This window comes from Telmatherina bonti, assembly GCF_933228915.1.
Source record: "Telmatherina bonti genome assembly, chromosome: 15".
Classification (NCBI taxonomy): domain Eukaryota; kingdom Metazoa; phylum Chordata; class Actinopteri; order Atheriniformes; family Telmatherinidae; genus Telmatherina; species Telmatherina bonti.
In genome coordinates this window covers 36,713,148-36,730,262 of record NC_136613.1, presented here as the reverse complement: position 1 = coordinate 36,730,262, position 17,115 = coordinate 36,713,148, and the positions used below count along the sequence as shown (strand labels likewise).

Sequence of the window (17,115 nt, the reverse complement as noted above, 5' to 3'; positions counted from 1 at the left end):
TCGTTTCCGTAAACCCGAGTCGTTTCCGTAAACCCGACTCCTTTCCACAAACCCGACTCGTTTCCGTAAACCCGACTCGTTTCCGTAAACCCGACTCGTTTCCACAAACCCGACTCGTTTCCACAAACCCGACTCGTTTCCGTAAACCCGACTCGTTTCCACAAACCCGACTCGTTTCCACAAACCCGACTCGTTTCCACAAACCCGACTCGTTTCCACAAACCAGACTCGTTTCCGTAAACCCGACTCATTTCCACAAACCCGACTCGTTTCCACAAACCCGACTCGTTTCCGTAAACCCGACTCCTTTCCACAAACCCGACTCGTTTCCACAAACCCGACTCGTTTCCGTAAACCCGACTCGTTTCCGTAAACCCGACTCGTTTCCGTAAACCCGAGTCGTTTCCGTAAACCCGACTCCTTTCCGTAAACCCGACTCCTTTCCACAAACCCGACTCCTTTCCGTAAACCCGACTCGTTTCCGTAAACCCGACTCGTTTCCACAAACCCGACTCGTTTCCACAAACCCGACTCGTTTCCGTAAACCCGACTCGTTTCCACAAACCCGACTCGTTTCCACAAACCAGACTCGTTTCCACAAACCCGACTCGTTTCCGTAAACCCGACTCATTTCCACAAACCCGACTCGTTTCCACAAACCCGACTCGTTTCCGTAAACCCGACTCGTTTCCACAAACCCAACTCGTTTCCGTAAACCCAACTCGTTTCCGTAAACCCGACTCGTTTCCGTAAACCCGACTCCTTTCCGTAAACCCGACTCCTTTCCGTAAACCCGACTCCTTTCCGTAAACCCGACTCCTTTCCGTAAACCCGACTCCTTTCCACAAACCCGACTCCTTTCCACAAACCCGACTCGTTTCCACAAACCCGACTCGTTTCCGTAAACCCAACTCGCTTCCGTAAACCCGACTCCTTTCCACAAACCCGACTCGTTTCCACAAACCCGACTCGTTTCCACAAACCCGACTCGTTTCCGTAAACCCGACTCGTTTCCGTAAACCCAACTCGTTTCCACAAACCCGACTCCTTTCCACAAACCCGACTCGTTTCCGTAAACCCGACTCGTTTCCACAAACCCGACTCGTTTCCACAAACCCGACTCGTTTCCACAAACCCAACTCGTTTCCGTAAACCCGACTCGTTGCCGTAAACCCGACTCGTTTCCGTAAACCCGAGTCGTTTCCATAAACCCGACTCGTTTCCGTAAACCCGAGTCATTTCCATAAACCCGACTCGTTTCCGTAAACCCGAGTCATTTCCATAAACCCGACTCGTGCTTGTAAACCCATCTGAAGTAAATAATCTGGGCTTTGTGGAGTCACCAGTCTAGGCTACTCTGCTGGCTGGAATTCTGTACTAGAAGTGGTTTGAATGAAAGAAACGAAACAGCTGCGGTAGACATCAACAAGAGGAGGATGGAGAGAGTTGTTTGTCAGGATTTCTTGGCTCTTTTAGAAGATCAGGGCTTTTACATCTGGGTATACATGAGTCTGTCACATGACTCAGAGCAGAAACAGCTGCTGAGTTGCTTCAATCTCTGTCAGGTCAGTTTCAGAGTTGTTTGTTTGACATGAACATCATGTCTTTTCCAAATATATAAACTCTTAGTGGATGTTTTGTCCCCATTAGTCAGATCATTTATGGATAGTTCCACCATAAAGTCGTCTTTTTTCCTCGTTTCTGATTTTATGAAGCATCAACATGCAGATTTAACATGCAGCTCACCAAGGTGTCGAGTTCAGGGTCCTCGCTGAAGAAAGGTTTCCCCTCTTTCTCCTGACAGCGGACAAAGTTCTCGATGTCCACATCAAAGCTGGCTGAGGTGATGCATTCAGAGCTCAGCGTGGACTGTTCACACTTCTCAAACAGCAGAGCCAGCAGAGGGAACAGGGGATGTCTGTCGGAAGCAACAAACTCTTAACCTTTCTTATTTTCAGCTTTATTATGGACAGAGGACTTGCAATAAAGAAACGCGAGGTGATTCAGTTAGAGAGCACAGATGTATGAGCAGATGAAGCCGATGAGGCCCGTTAATCTTTTGTTTCTCTGACGGTGAATAAACACACACACAGATGGAAATGTACCGATAAATGGATGCTTTGTCTGCGTCCATGGGAGTCTGAGGTTCAGCGGGCGCCGGGCTCGGCACCTCCACCAGCGTCGCCTCAATAAACTGCTCTGAGTCGTCGTCTGCCTTCACCACTCCCTGCATCTGCCACCACAAAAAATAACATAAAAATACACAGGAGTGAAGAGAAAAGTGAGGACATGACGGGAGAAGCAGAGAATGAGAACACAAAGGCGTCATGTGAAGATCAAGAGCCGCAGGACAGAGCTCAGCACTGAGACCCACTTCAGTCTGAACCCTGAGAAAGTCATGTGGTCACAAGAACAAGTGCTTACAGACGCTACTTCTTCCATGAAGCACCATTCTATATGGAGAAAAGAGCAGGAAGAACTTCTGTGCTCTCCCGAACTTCTCGCTACACTTGTGTCAGGACAGGGAGGTTGTAAGACCAGTCCTCGTTTTAAACCACAGAAGAAGAAAAAGCTCACACTCTTCTTACTGTATTCTGCAGTTTCCTTTCCTCTGACAAACCCAGTGTTTCCTACACAAGAGGATGAAGCATGAAGCTCCTGTTCTGGAGATACTTCTGGATCGTTTACTGGTGGAAAAGCCTCCTCAGGAGAAAACAAAGACTGGAAAATAGTTGTGTTCTGGAGATGGTGACACCGTGTGGTCTGCAGGAACACAGAGGTTCTGCGGTGTTACAGTCTCATCTAAACATCCATCTTCTCGTCGCACCGTGCATGTTACTGAAGCTCAGTCCTTCCAGACATCAGTAGTCATCTTATACCAAATTCACTCAAATACAACGCCTGAAATAACCCATAAACCTAAAACCTTTTGGTTTATCTGATGCCCTTCAGGAGAAGAAAAGAGACTTCTCTTCCAGGCAATTTTCAGGGCATGGACGTGTGAGGAACCTAGATACTAAATCTGCGATGAGCGTCATGTAAACACACTAAAATTTGACCTTGTTATCTGCAAATTGAGAACATTTTCACACCATGGATGCCTTTTGGCAACACGAATGCCTTCCAGGATGCCAGATCCCAAACATGTGACACACTCCAACAGTATCTGAGATGGACACTAAAAACAGCTTTCATTGCATACATATTATTTCTACCCTGCCAAGTCAATATTTTCTAAACAACAGAAAGTGATACAGAGAAGATTAAATTAAACGGGGTGTATAATCCATCTGTGGAAGAGGAGAACGTGTACTGCATGTGGGTCCAGCAGACTATTGTCAGCTTTAATCATGTTAACAGGTAAAAACAGGTTGAAGTGAGGGACTTGAACAGGTTGGGAGGATCCAGGCCCTTCTTTCACCCACCTGTTGCTCTCCTTTTGGATATTTGTCTATGGAAACGGACTGGGCAGCCATCACGTTCACTGCAGACTCTGCAAACACTGGCTCATTATAGAGAACAGGGACAGGTGGCCAACCTGCACAACACACAGTTCTGTTAGAAACACTCTGCGCTCACTGGTTGCACTGGGAGGAATTATTGCATTAATAATAACTGCTGTGTCAGAACAATATGACAAACTATAAATATTCTGGTTATGAAATGTGAAACCTAAATCAAAGCCAGATTATTGGCTAAAATAAGAACTAGTGCATACCACAGCTCCTGTTAAGTATTTCATGTAAACACAGTCTGGGTCAAACACACACTTATGTGAGATGATGATACAACTTTGTTTACTGGTTTTATTTTGACCACTCATGTAAAACAGATGAAGAAATAATGAGTCTGCTAACGTTACGGCGAAACGCCTGTTTACACGCCCACCACGGCTAGCCGGCTAGCCGCCGTTAGCCGCTGGCCTAGCCTAGCCGAGGCTAGCCGTTCGCTGTAGTAAGCCGTTAGCCAGGGCTAGCCGCGGTAAACCGCTAGCCTAGCCGAGGCTAGCCGCTAGCCTAGCCTAGCCGTTAGCCGCGGAGTGCAAACGCGGCGGCAGGAGGACAGATAACTTTAGTCATGTGCACTGATATTAGCCGGCTATCTGGCGGCCATGTGTGCGAACAAAGCGGCTCGGTGGGAGCCAGCCTTCCACAGCGCCTAGCCGTCTGCCACGAAGCCAGTCCGGGTGAACCCAGAGGTACATCAGGCGGGTCGAGCTGAGGCTAACCACAGCCAGGCAGCTAACTGATAAGAGCGTTTGTCGGACTAGGATGGTGGGATAAAACAACAAAGCGCCATATTAACTGAGGGGGGTACTCAATATGGGAAAATATATTTTTTTATTTTAGAAAGAAGGAAAAAAAAAAAAAAGAGTGGAAGACACTAAACCATCTAACCAGGTCTATTTAAGGGAGAGAATACACACCGCGGAGGGATATGACTTGAACCGTTTGACCGAATAATGTGACAGCTCCGACCTGTTCAGCGGTCATTAATAAAAATATTCAATAATGTGTTTATTGTCACTTTGCACAGTGATCGGGTTGTGAGAATACGAAGAAGCGCTGCAGCACACGCGGCCAGGCCGGTTGATCATCAAATCCTTCCCCATCAGTCAATCAATCAGGCAGGGACAGCTGCTTCCTCCCTCCCCTCCCCTCCGCGCCAACGCTGCAACTCTCGGGCCTCCTTCCCAGCTCTTCCCTTTGCTTTTCCACAATCCTCCTCTGCCCTCAAAACGCCGACATATTTTTTTTACCCCCCTCCCCTGTACAAAGATTTTTTTTATTCTTCCCGTTGCTCTGCAGCTTCTCCTTCCCTTCCAAAAACGCCCTCCGCTGCCTTGACTAGGTCCACGCTCCTCGCCCCGGGGCATTTTTTCGAGCAGCCCAGATTGTTTGATTGATAGGGAACGGAAAAAGAGGGATTTTGAGTGACAGCTTACCTGAGTGCCAATCTTCGTCACACTGACAAGCGGCTGCAGCAATCGGGACCCGCAGTTGTCGTGTTACGTCATCGCGCAAGGGCACGCAGAGGCGCTGGGCTCATGAATATTTATGAAGGGGCGGAGCCATGACGTCCTGATTCCGGAGAGTCTCTCTCTGCACCCTGCTGGGGTTTTGTTCGGCTCAACCTGCTCTCCGCCGTTATTTCACGTTTTCATCGCACAGATTTCTGCTGTAATAATACACGCACTGATACATAAATATGAACATGTCTGCGCCATGTTTACTGCTAGACTGGTTTAATCAGGTTTAATCAGGGCATTCTGCGCATTATTCAGGCAGAGTCCAAACTGCATCATTAAAACAGAAACAGATAAAACACTTGCTCATTCAGCTCTATTTAAATGACCCCCTAAGGCCGAAAAGCAGCATAAAAGCAGTGTTTGATCTGGTGCCGGTCTGATTACACACCGCTTCCTTTATGTAACAAAACAGCATCGCAGCAGGAAAAACACACTTCACTTCTCATTTGGTACTTTAATAACTTTATACTCTGACAATATAATGTTACACTGATCAGGCAGGCAGGTAGAAGGGCATCATCCTCATTCTAGTGGGCTCTTCTAGTGTCTGGGCGAGGATCTGCCAGATGAGGGCTGAGGGAGGCGATACTTGGCCATCTCCAGATCCAGGTCTGCAAACGTGTAGGGGTTGTAGCTGTGGTGCTGGTAGTTTCTGTAAGTGCTGTTGTCAAAGGGCTCCTCGGGTTCTGGAGCTGGAGCAGCTGCAGCCTCTGCACAAGCAAGAGGAAAGACAAGGTGAATGAGAAGATTCACGCATCATCCAGAAGTTCTTCCTTCAAATATATTGTTAGTCACGTTCAAGACTCCCTCTTCCCATTTACAGATTCGTGTGCCTGCTGGTGTGTGGAAAGCTTTGAAGCTCATGTTTGTTTAAAGAAAGTAAAGGCGGTTCCTGCTGCACAGATGGATTTTATAATGTCCAAAGGAAGCAAAAGTCGGAATGTAATGGAAACACGAGCTTCAGTGCTTCTGATTATTCCAAAATGCATCATGTTTAAACGGTGCTTTACCTTTACATCCCAGTCTGGACAGAAACAAGTCAACTATCACAAAGATTCACAGATTTCCACACCGTGCCATCCCACAGTCCCCAGTGGAAGAGCAGATCAGCAAGGTTAAGGAAAGAGAAAGAAATGACCACATGGTCAGACGAGGAAGCAGGATTATCCAGCTGCTCATCACAAGGCAGTTTTGGGAATTTAAACAGGAATGATGATTAACCCTTAAAACTCCAGTTTTAAGGCACTTTTGTTTCTTCCTCTTTTTTTAATCTAAACCGGCTTGTAGAAGGTGAAGCTTTTTGCTTCAGACATGACGTTTCCATGCAGACGTGACGTTTTAGCTGTCAGATTCTGAGGCTAAAATGATGTAAAATAAACGTATGAACAGATAAAGCAGCATAAAGAGCAACCAGAAGTTTGTAGAAATAACACACAGATCAGCAGTGACCAAACCTTTTCTCATCTGCACATCATTCTCTCATGTCTGAAACACACACACACACACACACACACACACACACACACACACACACACACACACACACACACACACAGTTTCCATGTTTCCACACGTCTTCCTGCTACTATCTACCTGCTGTCCTCACTGCAGCACCTCCACCTCAGCTGCATCCAAAACGTCTACTTGGCTTTATTCCAGCCATAGAGGATCATTATTTTCTTGCTTTTCTCATCACTTGTTGATCTTTGGCTGCTCCTGATTGGACGTTACCGTCAGTTTAAGCTCTCTGATTGGTGGAAAGTCTGACAGGAAGTGTCTTCATCATCATGTCCAGGTGGAAATAGAGGTCTCTTAGCAACATGGTGGTGATTAATGAAATGAAACAAAAAAAAATAAAAAATACTTTATTAATCCCCAAAGGGAAATATTGTAGTAATAATAATAACTAGAGGAGGTCTTGTTCCGGAGGCTGATGGCTGCTGGCAGGAATGATCTTCTGTATCTTTCAGTCTTACATCGGACCTGAAGAAGCCTCTCACTGAACACACTTTGTTGTTTCATCACTGTGTTGTGGAGAGGGTGTGAAGAATCCTCCATCATCTTCATCAGCTTGTGCAGCATTCTTCTTTGGACAATCAGCTCCAGCGGCTCCAGAGTTACTCCAAGCACAGAAGCAGCTTTCTGGATCAGTTTGTTGATTCTCTTCAAGTCTCTGGTTCTGATGCTACTACCCCTGCAGATGCTGCAAAGCTGACTGCACTCTCCACAACAGACTTATAGAAGATATGCAACATCTTGGTGCAGACGTTAAACCATCTCAGCTTCCTTAAGAAGTACAGTCTGCTCTGACCTTTCTTGTAGATGTAGTCAGTGTTGCATTTCCAGTCCAGTTTGTTGTCCAGCTGAACTCCAAGATACTTGTATTCCTCCACCACCTCCACCTCCTCTCCCAGGATGGAAACAGTGCTTTGTTTATTCTTCTTCCTCCTGAAGTCAACAATCATCTCTTTTGTTTTGCTGCTATTTAATATGAGATGATTGTCACCGCACCATTTAACAAACTGACTGACCAGTTCTCTGTACTCTGCTTCTTGTCCATCCCTGATACACCCCACAACTGCAGAGTCATCAGAGTATTTCTGCAGATGACAGGACTCAGAGTTGTACTGGAAGTCTGAGGTGTACAGAGTGAAGAGGAATGGCCAGAGTACAGTTCCTTGTGGTGCACCAGTGCTGCTGACCTCCATCTCAGACACACAACCTTTCAGTCTCACAAACTGGGGTCTGTTTGTGAGGTAGTCATAGATCCAGGTGGTTGTGGAGGTATCCACCTGGAATTTATGGAGCTTCTCACATAACAAAGCAGGCTGAATGGTATTAAAAGCACTGAGAAATGAAAGAACATGACCCTCAGAGTGCTGCCTGAATGGTCCAGATGAGAGTGTGCTCTCTGGAGCAGGTATATGATGGCATCTTCAACCCCAAGTCCATTACGATATGCAAACTGGAATGGGTCCTGAAAGGTGTTTACTTGCTTGTTGAGGTGAGCCAGTAAGAGTCTCTCCAGGACTTTCATGATGTGAGATGTCAGGGCAACTGGTCTGTAGTCACTTGGTTCAGCTGGTTGTGTTTTTTTAGGCACTGGAACAAGGCAGGAGGTTTTCCACAGCACTGGGACTCTATTTTGTCTCAGACTGGTGTTGAAAAGGTGCTGGAGAATCGGACATAGTTGTTCTGAGCAGGTCTTGAGAACTCTGGGACTGACACCATCTGGACCTGCAGCCTTGTTCTGGTTCAGTTTCTCAAGTTGCTTCTTAACCTGATTGCAGGAGACAAACAAGGTGGAGGTCTCAGGATGTCCTGATGTGGAGGGAGATGAAGCTGTGTTCTGGTCCATGACTGAGCTGCAGGGTGACAGATTGGAGGCGTGACAGGAAAGCAGTGGGCTTATGGAGGGTGTGTGGTCTGTTGGGCTGGAGGTAGGGGGTGAACTGAACCTGGTGAAGAATATGTTCAGCTCATTAGCTCTGTCCAGACCTCCATCAGGCTGGTCCCCCTTTAACTTGAAGCCGGTGATCTTCTTCATTCCAGACCACACATCCCTCAGGTTATTCTGCTGGAGCTGACTTTCTAACTTCTTCCTGTAGTCCTCCTTGCACTTCTTAGTTTGGGTTTTAGGTTGTTTTTGTGTTGCCCTCAATAACTCCCTGTCTCCATCCCTGAAGGCTTTCTTTTTTATGTTCAGCAGCTTTTTCAGGTCACTGGTGATCCAGGGTTTGTTATTGGGGAAGCACCTCACTGTTCTTGTTGGGACGATGCTGTCCACACAGAAGTTTATGTAATCTGTCACACACTCAGTCATGGCGTTGATGTCGTCTCCATGAGGTTCACAGAGGACGTTCCAGTCTGTAGCCTCAAAGCCTCCTCTAAGAGCATCTTCAGCTTCAGCAGACCAGATTTTGATAGTCTTTGTGATGACTGGTTGCTGCTGAACGATGGGCTTGTAGGTGGAGGTGAGAAGAACCAGATTATGGTCAGATCTTCCTAAAGGAGGCAGGGCAGAACAACTGTATCCATTATTCATATTTGCATAAAATAAGTCCAAGATCTTATTTTCTCTGGTGGAGCAGCTGACAAACTGCTGGAATGTTGGTAGAGTTGCAGAGAGGGAGACGTTGTTGAAGTCTCCGGAGATCGCCATGAATGAGTTTGGATGCTGTGTTTGTAGCCGAGCAACGACGGAGCTGATGACATCACAGGCTGTGTCTGGTGCGGTACCAGGTATTATATAAACCGCTACCAGAATAACACAGGTAAACTCTCTGGGTAAATAATATGGAAGGAAGCTCACAGCTAACAGTTCCATGTCCTTTGTGCATATCTTCTCCTTGACAGTAACATGTCCAGGATGACACCAACGCTGGTTAACCAGCACTGCAACTCCACCACCCTTTAGCTTTCCACTGTGTTGTCTACTGCGGTCTGCACGGACCGTTTTAAAGCCCGGTACAGACACATTACAGTCAGGGATGTGTTCATGCAGCCATGTCTCGGTGAAGCACATAATACTGCACTCTCTGTATTCTTTCTGAGACCTTGTTAGCATCTCCAGCTCGTCCGTTTTGTTAGCTTGCGATCTCACATTACCTAATAAGGAGGTTGGTAGGTTGGTAATGTTTTAAATCTCCATCTCTTTCTCCTCTGTCTCACTCCCGCTCTGCATCCTCTTCTCTTTCTTTTCAACTCCATCAGGATTTGATGTGTTGTTTCGCTGATAATCCTGATTTGGGAGAGGTTAATCAGTTGATCCCGATTGTAAACAAGTCCTTGTTGCCATGGAGACTCATCATAACAAGTCTTGAAAGAGCAAAAATATGCAGAAAAATCTTCCTTGCAGCACACCCTCCGAACCGGCATTAAATCCTGAGAAAAAATGACCTAATTTGAGATAACATCTATGTGAGAAGACTTAGTATTTAAAAAAAAAAAAAAAATCAAGATAGGAAGTCAGAGCTACGACAATAATCTGCCATCAGACGGTGCAATCTAGAATGGTGATGAAGATGTGATAAATAATGGTTGATTTACCATCCAGAGTCTCTGAATAAACACTACATGTTGGGTCTGGATTGTAGACCTCTTGGACAGATAGAAACGCTGGAAAACCTCTGTAGAGCTGCTGGAGGGTCACATGACCATCACCGTTTGCCTCTTTCCTGACCGTAGGAGAGGTAGACCTCGGGGATCTGATGGAGATTTAAGGGTTACTGAAAACATGGGTAGTCCTGCTTCCTGAACTACTTTCAGACTGCCAAACCACCCCCAGCTTCTGTTCATCCAGCTGCTGTCAGGACAGGAACATCTTAACTGTAAAGCAAGCTCCATGTGCACTCTAACGGTACTGTTAGCATTAGCATTACATGGCACAATAATATAAGTTGAACAGAAGAAACAGAAACGTCTAAACAACGGAACAAGAACCAAATGAGCAACACATCAGATGATGGATGTTGTGGGAGTGAAGCAGAGCTAAGGGTCGGTGGTTCTGGCGGGTCAAAGACAGGCGAGAGTAAACTTCAGGTGAGAGAGGCAGGACCACGTTCAACCTGGACCTGAAGATGCGTAAGGAAGAGGAAGGCAGGAGAAAGCCCTGCAGGCTCATTCAGATGACAAGGACATGCAAAACCAGCGAGCAGAAACAAAGTTAGTGATCAAGCTGTGAGTCTGCATCTGTTTACAAGAAACAAGGTCATCTGTGGACACTTCCACACAGAAGGAAGGGGTTTAGATTTGTACTGAGCAGTGGGGTGGTGTAGTGTGTACCCTCAGCAGGGGCCTCCGCCTGCAACTCCTCCCCAGCAGCTGCAGCCACGACAGGGCTGGGGTCCACCAGCCCCTCTGCAGGGCTGGAAGCTTCAGTTGCTGCTTCAGTGGAGATGGTCTCTGGGGCTTCAGCGTCGGCCACTGGAGCAGCAGCGTCGGCCACTGGAGCAGCAGCGTTGGCCACTGGAGCAGCTATATCGTGAACTGGAGCAGCTATATCGTGAACTGGAGCAGCTGGATCGGCTACTGGAGCAGCTGGATCGTGAACTGGAGCAGCTATATCGTGAACTGGAGCAGCTGGATCGGCTACTGGAGCAGCTGGATCGTGAACTGGAGCAGCTGGATCGGCTACTGGAGCAGCTGGATCGTGAACTGGAGCAGCTATATCGTGAACTGGAGCAGCTGGATCGGCTACTGGAGCAGCTGGATCGGCTACTGGAGCAGCTGGATCGTGAACTGGAGCAGCTGGATCGGCTACTGGAGCAGCTGGATCGTGAACTGGAGCAGCTGGATCGTGAACTGGAGCAGCTGGATCGTGAACTGGAGCAGCTGGATCGGCTACTGGAGCAGCTGGATCGTGAACTGGAGCAGCTATATCGTGAACTGGAGCAGCTGGATCGTGAACTGGAGCAGCTATATCGTGAACTGGAGCAGCTGGATCGTGAACTGGAGCAGCTGGATCGGCTACTGGAGCAGCTGGATCGGCCACTGGAGCAGCTGGATCGGCCACTGGAGCAGCTGGATCGGCTACTGGAGCAGCTGGATCGGCCACTGGAGCAGCTGGATCGGCCACTGGAGCAGCTGGATCGGCTACTGGAGCAGCTGGATCGGCTACTGGAGCTGCAGCTTGATCTTGGGCATCGGTGGCAGCAGTCACTACTTGCCCAGCAGCCTCAGCTGGACGATCTGGGCTGGAGAGTTCTGGTGCTGCCTGTGTAGCAGAGCGGATCTCTGGACCCGAGTCTTCTGAGCTCTCCACCACAGGTGGAACTGGTTCTGAAGATGCTGCTGTCTCCTGTACACCTCCAGCATCTGGTTCCTCTTCTGCCCGGGATGCTCCGGTTTCAGTCTCCACCTTCAGTGTTTTAACTTCAGAGTCGGAGTCAGAGTCGGAGTCGGAGTCGCTGGAAGATGATGTGGATGCACCATCAGCTGCTGAATCTTTAGGGGAGGAAGTTGCAGCAGGGACTGCACCCTCTGAGACAGGAGTTGCTTCTGAAGCCGCAGCTACAGGTGGAGCAGAGTCAGTAATGACCTGAGCTACGCCTACTGGATCAGGTGAGATGGCTGAAGCTGCCTCTGACTCTGTTCCAGCTGCTGGGAGGACATTGCTTGGTGCTGCAGTTGGTTCTGACCCAGCACTCAGCTTGGCTGCTGGGTCAGAACCAGCTGCAGACTGTGCCGGGAGCGCTCCAGGTTGGGAAAGTTTAACTGGAAAGGAAATGGCAGTCCTGTAGGTGAGCAGGGTCGCTCTGTCATCTGGAAGTTCTGCTGCTGAAGAAAACAGTAAATAGGACAGAAGCAGGTAAATAGAAACAAGCAGGTCAACTGGGTCCGGGTCAAAAAGAACATCCTGGTATTCTCAGACACAATAGAGATAAACAGTCATCATCAGCTGTTTCTATTTACTGGTAAACAAGTCTAAAAAAAAAACAAAACACAAACAGCAAGGTTGGGAGGGGGTGCAGCTTCATCAACAACGGTTTCCATGGAAACGCAGATTACAGCACAAAAACTCTGGAAAAAGAGAGACCAGGTCTACGGGAACACGTCATGCTCACTTAACCACTTTATATCTACATTTTTTAAGATGTACTTCCCGTAATAAATCCATCCATCCATCCATCTATCTTCTGCCGTTTATCCGGGGTCGGGTCGCGGGGGCAGCAGCCTAAGCAGGGAAGCCCAGACTTCCCTCTCCCCAGCCACATTTACCAACTCTGCGGGGGGATCCCGAGGCATTCCCAGGCCAGCCGAGAGATATAATCCCTCCAGCGTGTCCTGGGTCTTCCCGGGGTCTCCTCCCAGAGGGACGTGCCTGGAACACCTCACCAGGGAGGTCCAGGAGGCATCCTGACCAGATGCCTGAGCCACCTCAACTGGTTCCTCTCGATGCGGAGGAGCAGCGGCTCTACTCTGATCTCCTCCCGGATGACCGAGCTCCTCACCCTATCTCTAAGGGAGAGCCCGGCCACCCTGCGGAGGAAACTCATTTCAGCCGCCTGTATACGAGATCTCCTTCTTTCGGTCACGACCCACAGCTCATGACCATAGGTGAGGGTAGGAACGTAGATCGACGGGTAAATCAAGAGCTTCGCCTTCTGGCTCAGCTCCTTCTTCACCACGACAGACCAGCGCAGAGTCCCATGCCAGAGTTTTTGCCTCGGCGACAGCCGAAGCCGCATGCCGCTTAGCCCGCCGGTACCCATCAGCTGCCTCCAGAGTCCCACAGGCCAAGAAGGCCCGATAGGACTCCTTCTTCAGCTTGACGGCATCCCTCACTGCTGGTGTCCACCAACGAGTCCTGGGATTACCGCCACGACAGGCACCAACGACCTTACAGCCACAGCTCCGGCTGGCCGCCTCAGCAATAGAGGCACGGAACACAGCCCATTCAGACTCAATGTCCCCCGCCTCACTCGGGACATGGTCGAAGCTCTGCTGAAGGTGGGAGTTGAAGCTCGCTCTGACGGGGGACTCAGCCAGACGTTCCCAGCAGACCCTCACAACATGTTTGGGCCTGCCAGATCTGACCGGCTTCCTCCCCCACCGTCTGAGCCAACTCACCACCAGGTGGTGATCAGTTGAAGCTCCGCCCCCCTCTTCACCCGAGTGTCCAAGGCATGTGGCCGCAGGTCCGACGATACAACTACAAAGTCGATCATCGAACTGCGGCCCAGGGAATCCTGATGCCAGGTGTACATATGGACACTCTTATGTTGGAACATGGTGTTCGTTATAGACAATCCATGACGAGCACAGAAGTCCAATAACAAAACACCATTTGGGTTCAGAGGGGGGGGACCATGCCTCCCAATCACTCCCCTCCAGGTCTCACTGTCATTGCCCACGTGAACATTGAAGTCCCCCAGCAGAACAATGGAGTCCCCAGAAGGAGCACCCTCCAGCACTCCCTCCAAGGACTCCAGAAAGGGTGGGTACTCTGAACTGCTGTTCGGTGCATAAGCACAGACAACAGTCAGGACCCGTCCCCCCACCCGGAGGCGGAGGGAAACTACCCTTTCATCCACCGGGGTAAACCCCAACGTGCAGGCACCAAGCTGGGGGCTGATGAGAATGTCCACACCTGCTCGGCGCCTCTCACCATGAGCAACTCCAGAGTGGAAGAAGGTCCAGCCCCTCTCGAGGGTTCTGGTTCCAGAGCCCAAGCCATGCGTCGAGGTGAGTCCAACTATATCTAGTCGGAACCGCTCAACCTCGCGCACAAGCTCAGGCTCCTTCCCCACCAGAGAGGTGACGTTCCACGTCCCTAGAGCCAGCTTCTGCAGCCGGGGATCGGACCGCCAGGGTCCCCGCCTCTTGCTGCCGCCCAGCTCACATTGCACCCGACCCCTACGGCTCCTCCCGCAGATGGTGAGCCTACGGGAGGTGGGGCTCATGTAACCCTTTCGGGCTGAGCCCGACCGGGCCCCATGGGCGAAGGCCCGGCCACCAGATGCTCGTTCTCGTACCCCACCTCCAGGCCTGGCTCCAGAGGGGGGCCCCGTTCCAGCATAAATAATAATAACACTATCTATATACAACTCTAAACCCTCTAACCAACATGTCTGTAGAGGCAAATATCTGACCATTCTGCTGCTGGGTTGACTGGAAACACAGGTAACACAGCGCCGCTGACCAGATTGGTTTGCAGAGGTTAAAGGTCATTTACATTTCAGACGGTTTTCATGACCACTCTGAACACTGGTCAACCAGCAGTTTGTAAACATTTAACATATCTTACCAGCATCGACTAAAAAAACTGCCAAAGGAATAAAATCAGATGGTTTCTCACTGATCTGAGGGCAACAGAACTGCACCAGTAAAGCTTTATACTGGAGATGTTCCACACTTACTCTTTGCTGCAGCTTTGGCCTTTTTTACTGGTTTTACTGGCTCCTCAGCTTGAGTGCAGAACCAAATAACTGGGCGGTTTATCAGGATCTTCGAGCCGGTCCCCTGCAGAACAACACAGCAGTTAGTGTGGTTCCGGTCCGGGAAGCTGTGGAAGAGTTCAGCTGCTCATGTCGGAGGCTGCTGGGAAACATAGAAACTATTGATCTACGTGTGTTTGCAGGCGTGTAAAGAAACAACGAGTGGCACGTCACGCTGGAAAACCCAGCAGCTGGGAATGACGGGATGGAACTGGGAATGGTGGGATGGAACTGGGAATGATAACTGGGAATGATGGGATGAAACTGGGAATGACGGGATGGAACTGGGAATGATAACTGCGAATGATGAGATGAAACTGGGAATGACAGGATGGAACTGGGAATGATAACTGGGAATGACGGGATGAAACTGGGAATGATAAATTAGTCTCAAGTGGAACCACTTTAGTCCCCACTGGAACCACTTTAGTCTCTACTGGAACCACTTTAGTCCCCACTGGAACCACTTTATCCTCTACTGGAACCACTTTATCCTCTACTGGAACCACTTTAGTCCCCACTGGAACCACTTTAGTCCCCACTGGAACCACTTTATCCTCTACTGGAACCACTTTATCCTCTACTGGAACCACTTTAGTCCCCACTGGAACCACTTTATCCTCTACTGGAACCACTTTATCCTCTACTGGAACCACTTTAGTCCCCACTGGAACCACTTTAGTCCCCACTGGAACCACTTTAGTCCCCACTGGAACCACTTTATCCTCTACTGGAACCACTTTAGTCTCTACTGGAACCACTTTAGTCCCCACTGGAACCTGTTTAATCTCTACTAAAACCAGTTTAGTCCCACTGGAACCAGTGTAATCCTCAACAGAACCAGTCTAGTCCCCACTGGAACCACTTTAGTCTCTACTGGAACCAGTTTAATCTCTACTGGAACCACTTTAGTCCCCACTGGAACCAGTTTATAGGTCATGTTTCCGCGCAGGTCAGAAGGAAGGAGACCTCGGTCATGTGACCTCCTCTCCTCTTCCTCACCGGATCAACCTGTCCGCGTTTATCTCACTCTCCTTTCCCCATAAAAACAATTCAAACCAATTGAAACCAGTCTAAACCAGTCTTAACCAGTATAAACCAGTCCATCGTTTTTACCTTCAGAGAAGTCAGTCGCCCTAAACGTAGCAGGTGGGCCGCCATCTTGCGCTGCAGCTGTTATGCTCCTGCCGGAAACTCTTACCACACATTTGTTCCGCGCTGCCCTGTACACTTCCGATCGAGATTAAATGAAATAAGGGGGAAAAATTGTTTATTACCATAAAACATGAAAAATAATATATTAAAAAATTATTAATCCCTCCTGCTTCTTTTCGACTGTAATTTTTTTATGGAGATGAGCTGATCCTTGTTTTAGTTTTTCTTGTTTTTAAATCATTCATGTTTCTGTTGCTGTATATTTTCCAGAGCAGAGAGGTGTGTCCCAGGAGCAGGTAAAACATTAACTGATGGCAAACAGGGAGGCTCTGGTGACATGACCACATGATCAAACCACGAGTCCGACAGCATCAGCTAGACTTAGCTGGACAAGAATCCAAAGAACCTGAACCTGTGAAGCCTGATCTGGGATACGGACTGAGGTGGTGGAGGGGGTGTTTCATTTCTGTAAAGCAAAGACTGCAGTATAGACTCCTGAGAAGTGGGACAGAGACTGAGGGATGGATGAGTGAGGGTAAATTCAAGGTGGGGAATTTTTTCAACCTCTGTGAAAGGTTGCATTGATGGGTGAGGTTACGTCATGGTTGGAGGGTCAGGTGTTATTGTGTGGGCTCATTTTACCTTAAGAGGTCATATTAATGATGAGAACAGGCTGCTAATGGAACAACTGATGGAAGTAAAGAATCTTATATGTCTTAATAATGGTGATGAACCAGACTGAACACCACAACCTGAGACAGCATTAGTCAGATTCTGTGGCAGGATTGTGCACATGGGAGGTGATTAAAGGAAACGATCGCTTACACCTCTAGCTTTAACGGATAATACAGATAAAGACATGGGTACCTCAACGTATCAACAACAAAAACTGAATTAGCTCACATGCTCACCAGGTTTCCTTACCAGGGTAGCTGATCATACTCAAGTTGACCTTAATTCTGCACGTATTCATGGAGAAAATTACATAAAATA

The 17,115-nt window shown here is 48.6% G+C and overlaps 2 protein-coding genes across 3 annotated transcripts in view; both read right to left on the bottom strand.

Annotated features, from left to right (window-relative positions):
• LOC306766156 (homeobox protein PKNOX1-like) overlaps nucleotides 1-4,998 on the bottom strand; it is a 30,034-nt gene extending 25,036 nt beyond the window's left edge. Inside the window, exons 1-4 of the mRNA XM_079253776.1 lie at nucleotides 4,946-4,998; nucleotides 3,426-3,538; nucleotides 2,106-2,233; nucleotides 1,747-1,918 (exon numbers count right to left, since the gene is read on the bottom strand). Coding sequence (XP_079109902.1) covers nucleotides 1,747-1,918; nucleotides 2,106-2,233; nucleotides 3,426-3,476 — 351 coding nt within the window. The 5' untranslated portion in view covers nucleotides 3,477-3,538; nucleotides 4,946-4,998. The remainder of the gene's footprint in view (nucleotides 1-1,746; nucleotides 1,919-2,105; nucleotides 2,234-3,425; nucleotides 3,539-4,945) is intronic.
• A 470-nt stretch (nucleotides 4,999-5,468) lies between these two features.
• ndufv3 (NADH:ubiquinone oxidoreductase subunit V3) lies at nucleotides 5,469-16,162 on the bottom strand. 2 transcript variants are annotated; one of them, XM_079254467.1, is made up of 4 exons: nucleotides 16,084-16,162; nucleotides 14,890-14,992; nucleotides 10,814-12,307; nucleotides 5,469-5,739 (listed from the first exon to the last, which is right to left on the bottom strand). In XM_079254467.1, exons 1-4 carry the CDS (start codon nucleotides 16,126-16,128, stop codon nucleotides 5,570-5,572), a joined length of 1,812 nt encoding a protein of 603 aa, XP_079110593.1. In that variant the 5' UTR covers nucleotides 16,129-16,162; the 3' UTR covers nucleotides 5,469-5,569. The 2 variants fall into 2 exon arrangements, with proteins under 2 accessions (XP_079110593.1, XP_079110594.1); XM_079254468.1 differs by having other exon boundaries at nucleotides 10,814-12,304.
• Nucleotides 16,163-17,115: the final 953 nt, after the last annotated feature.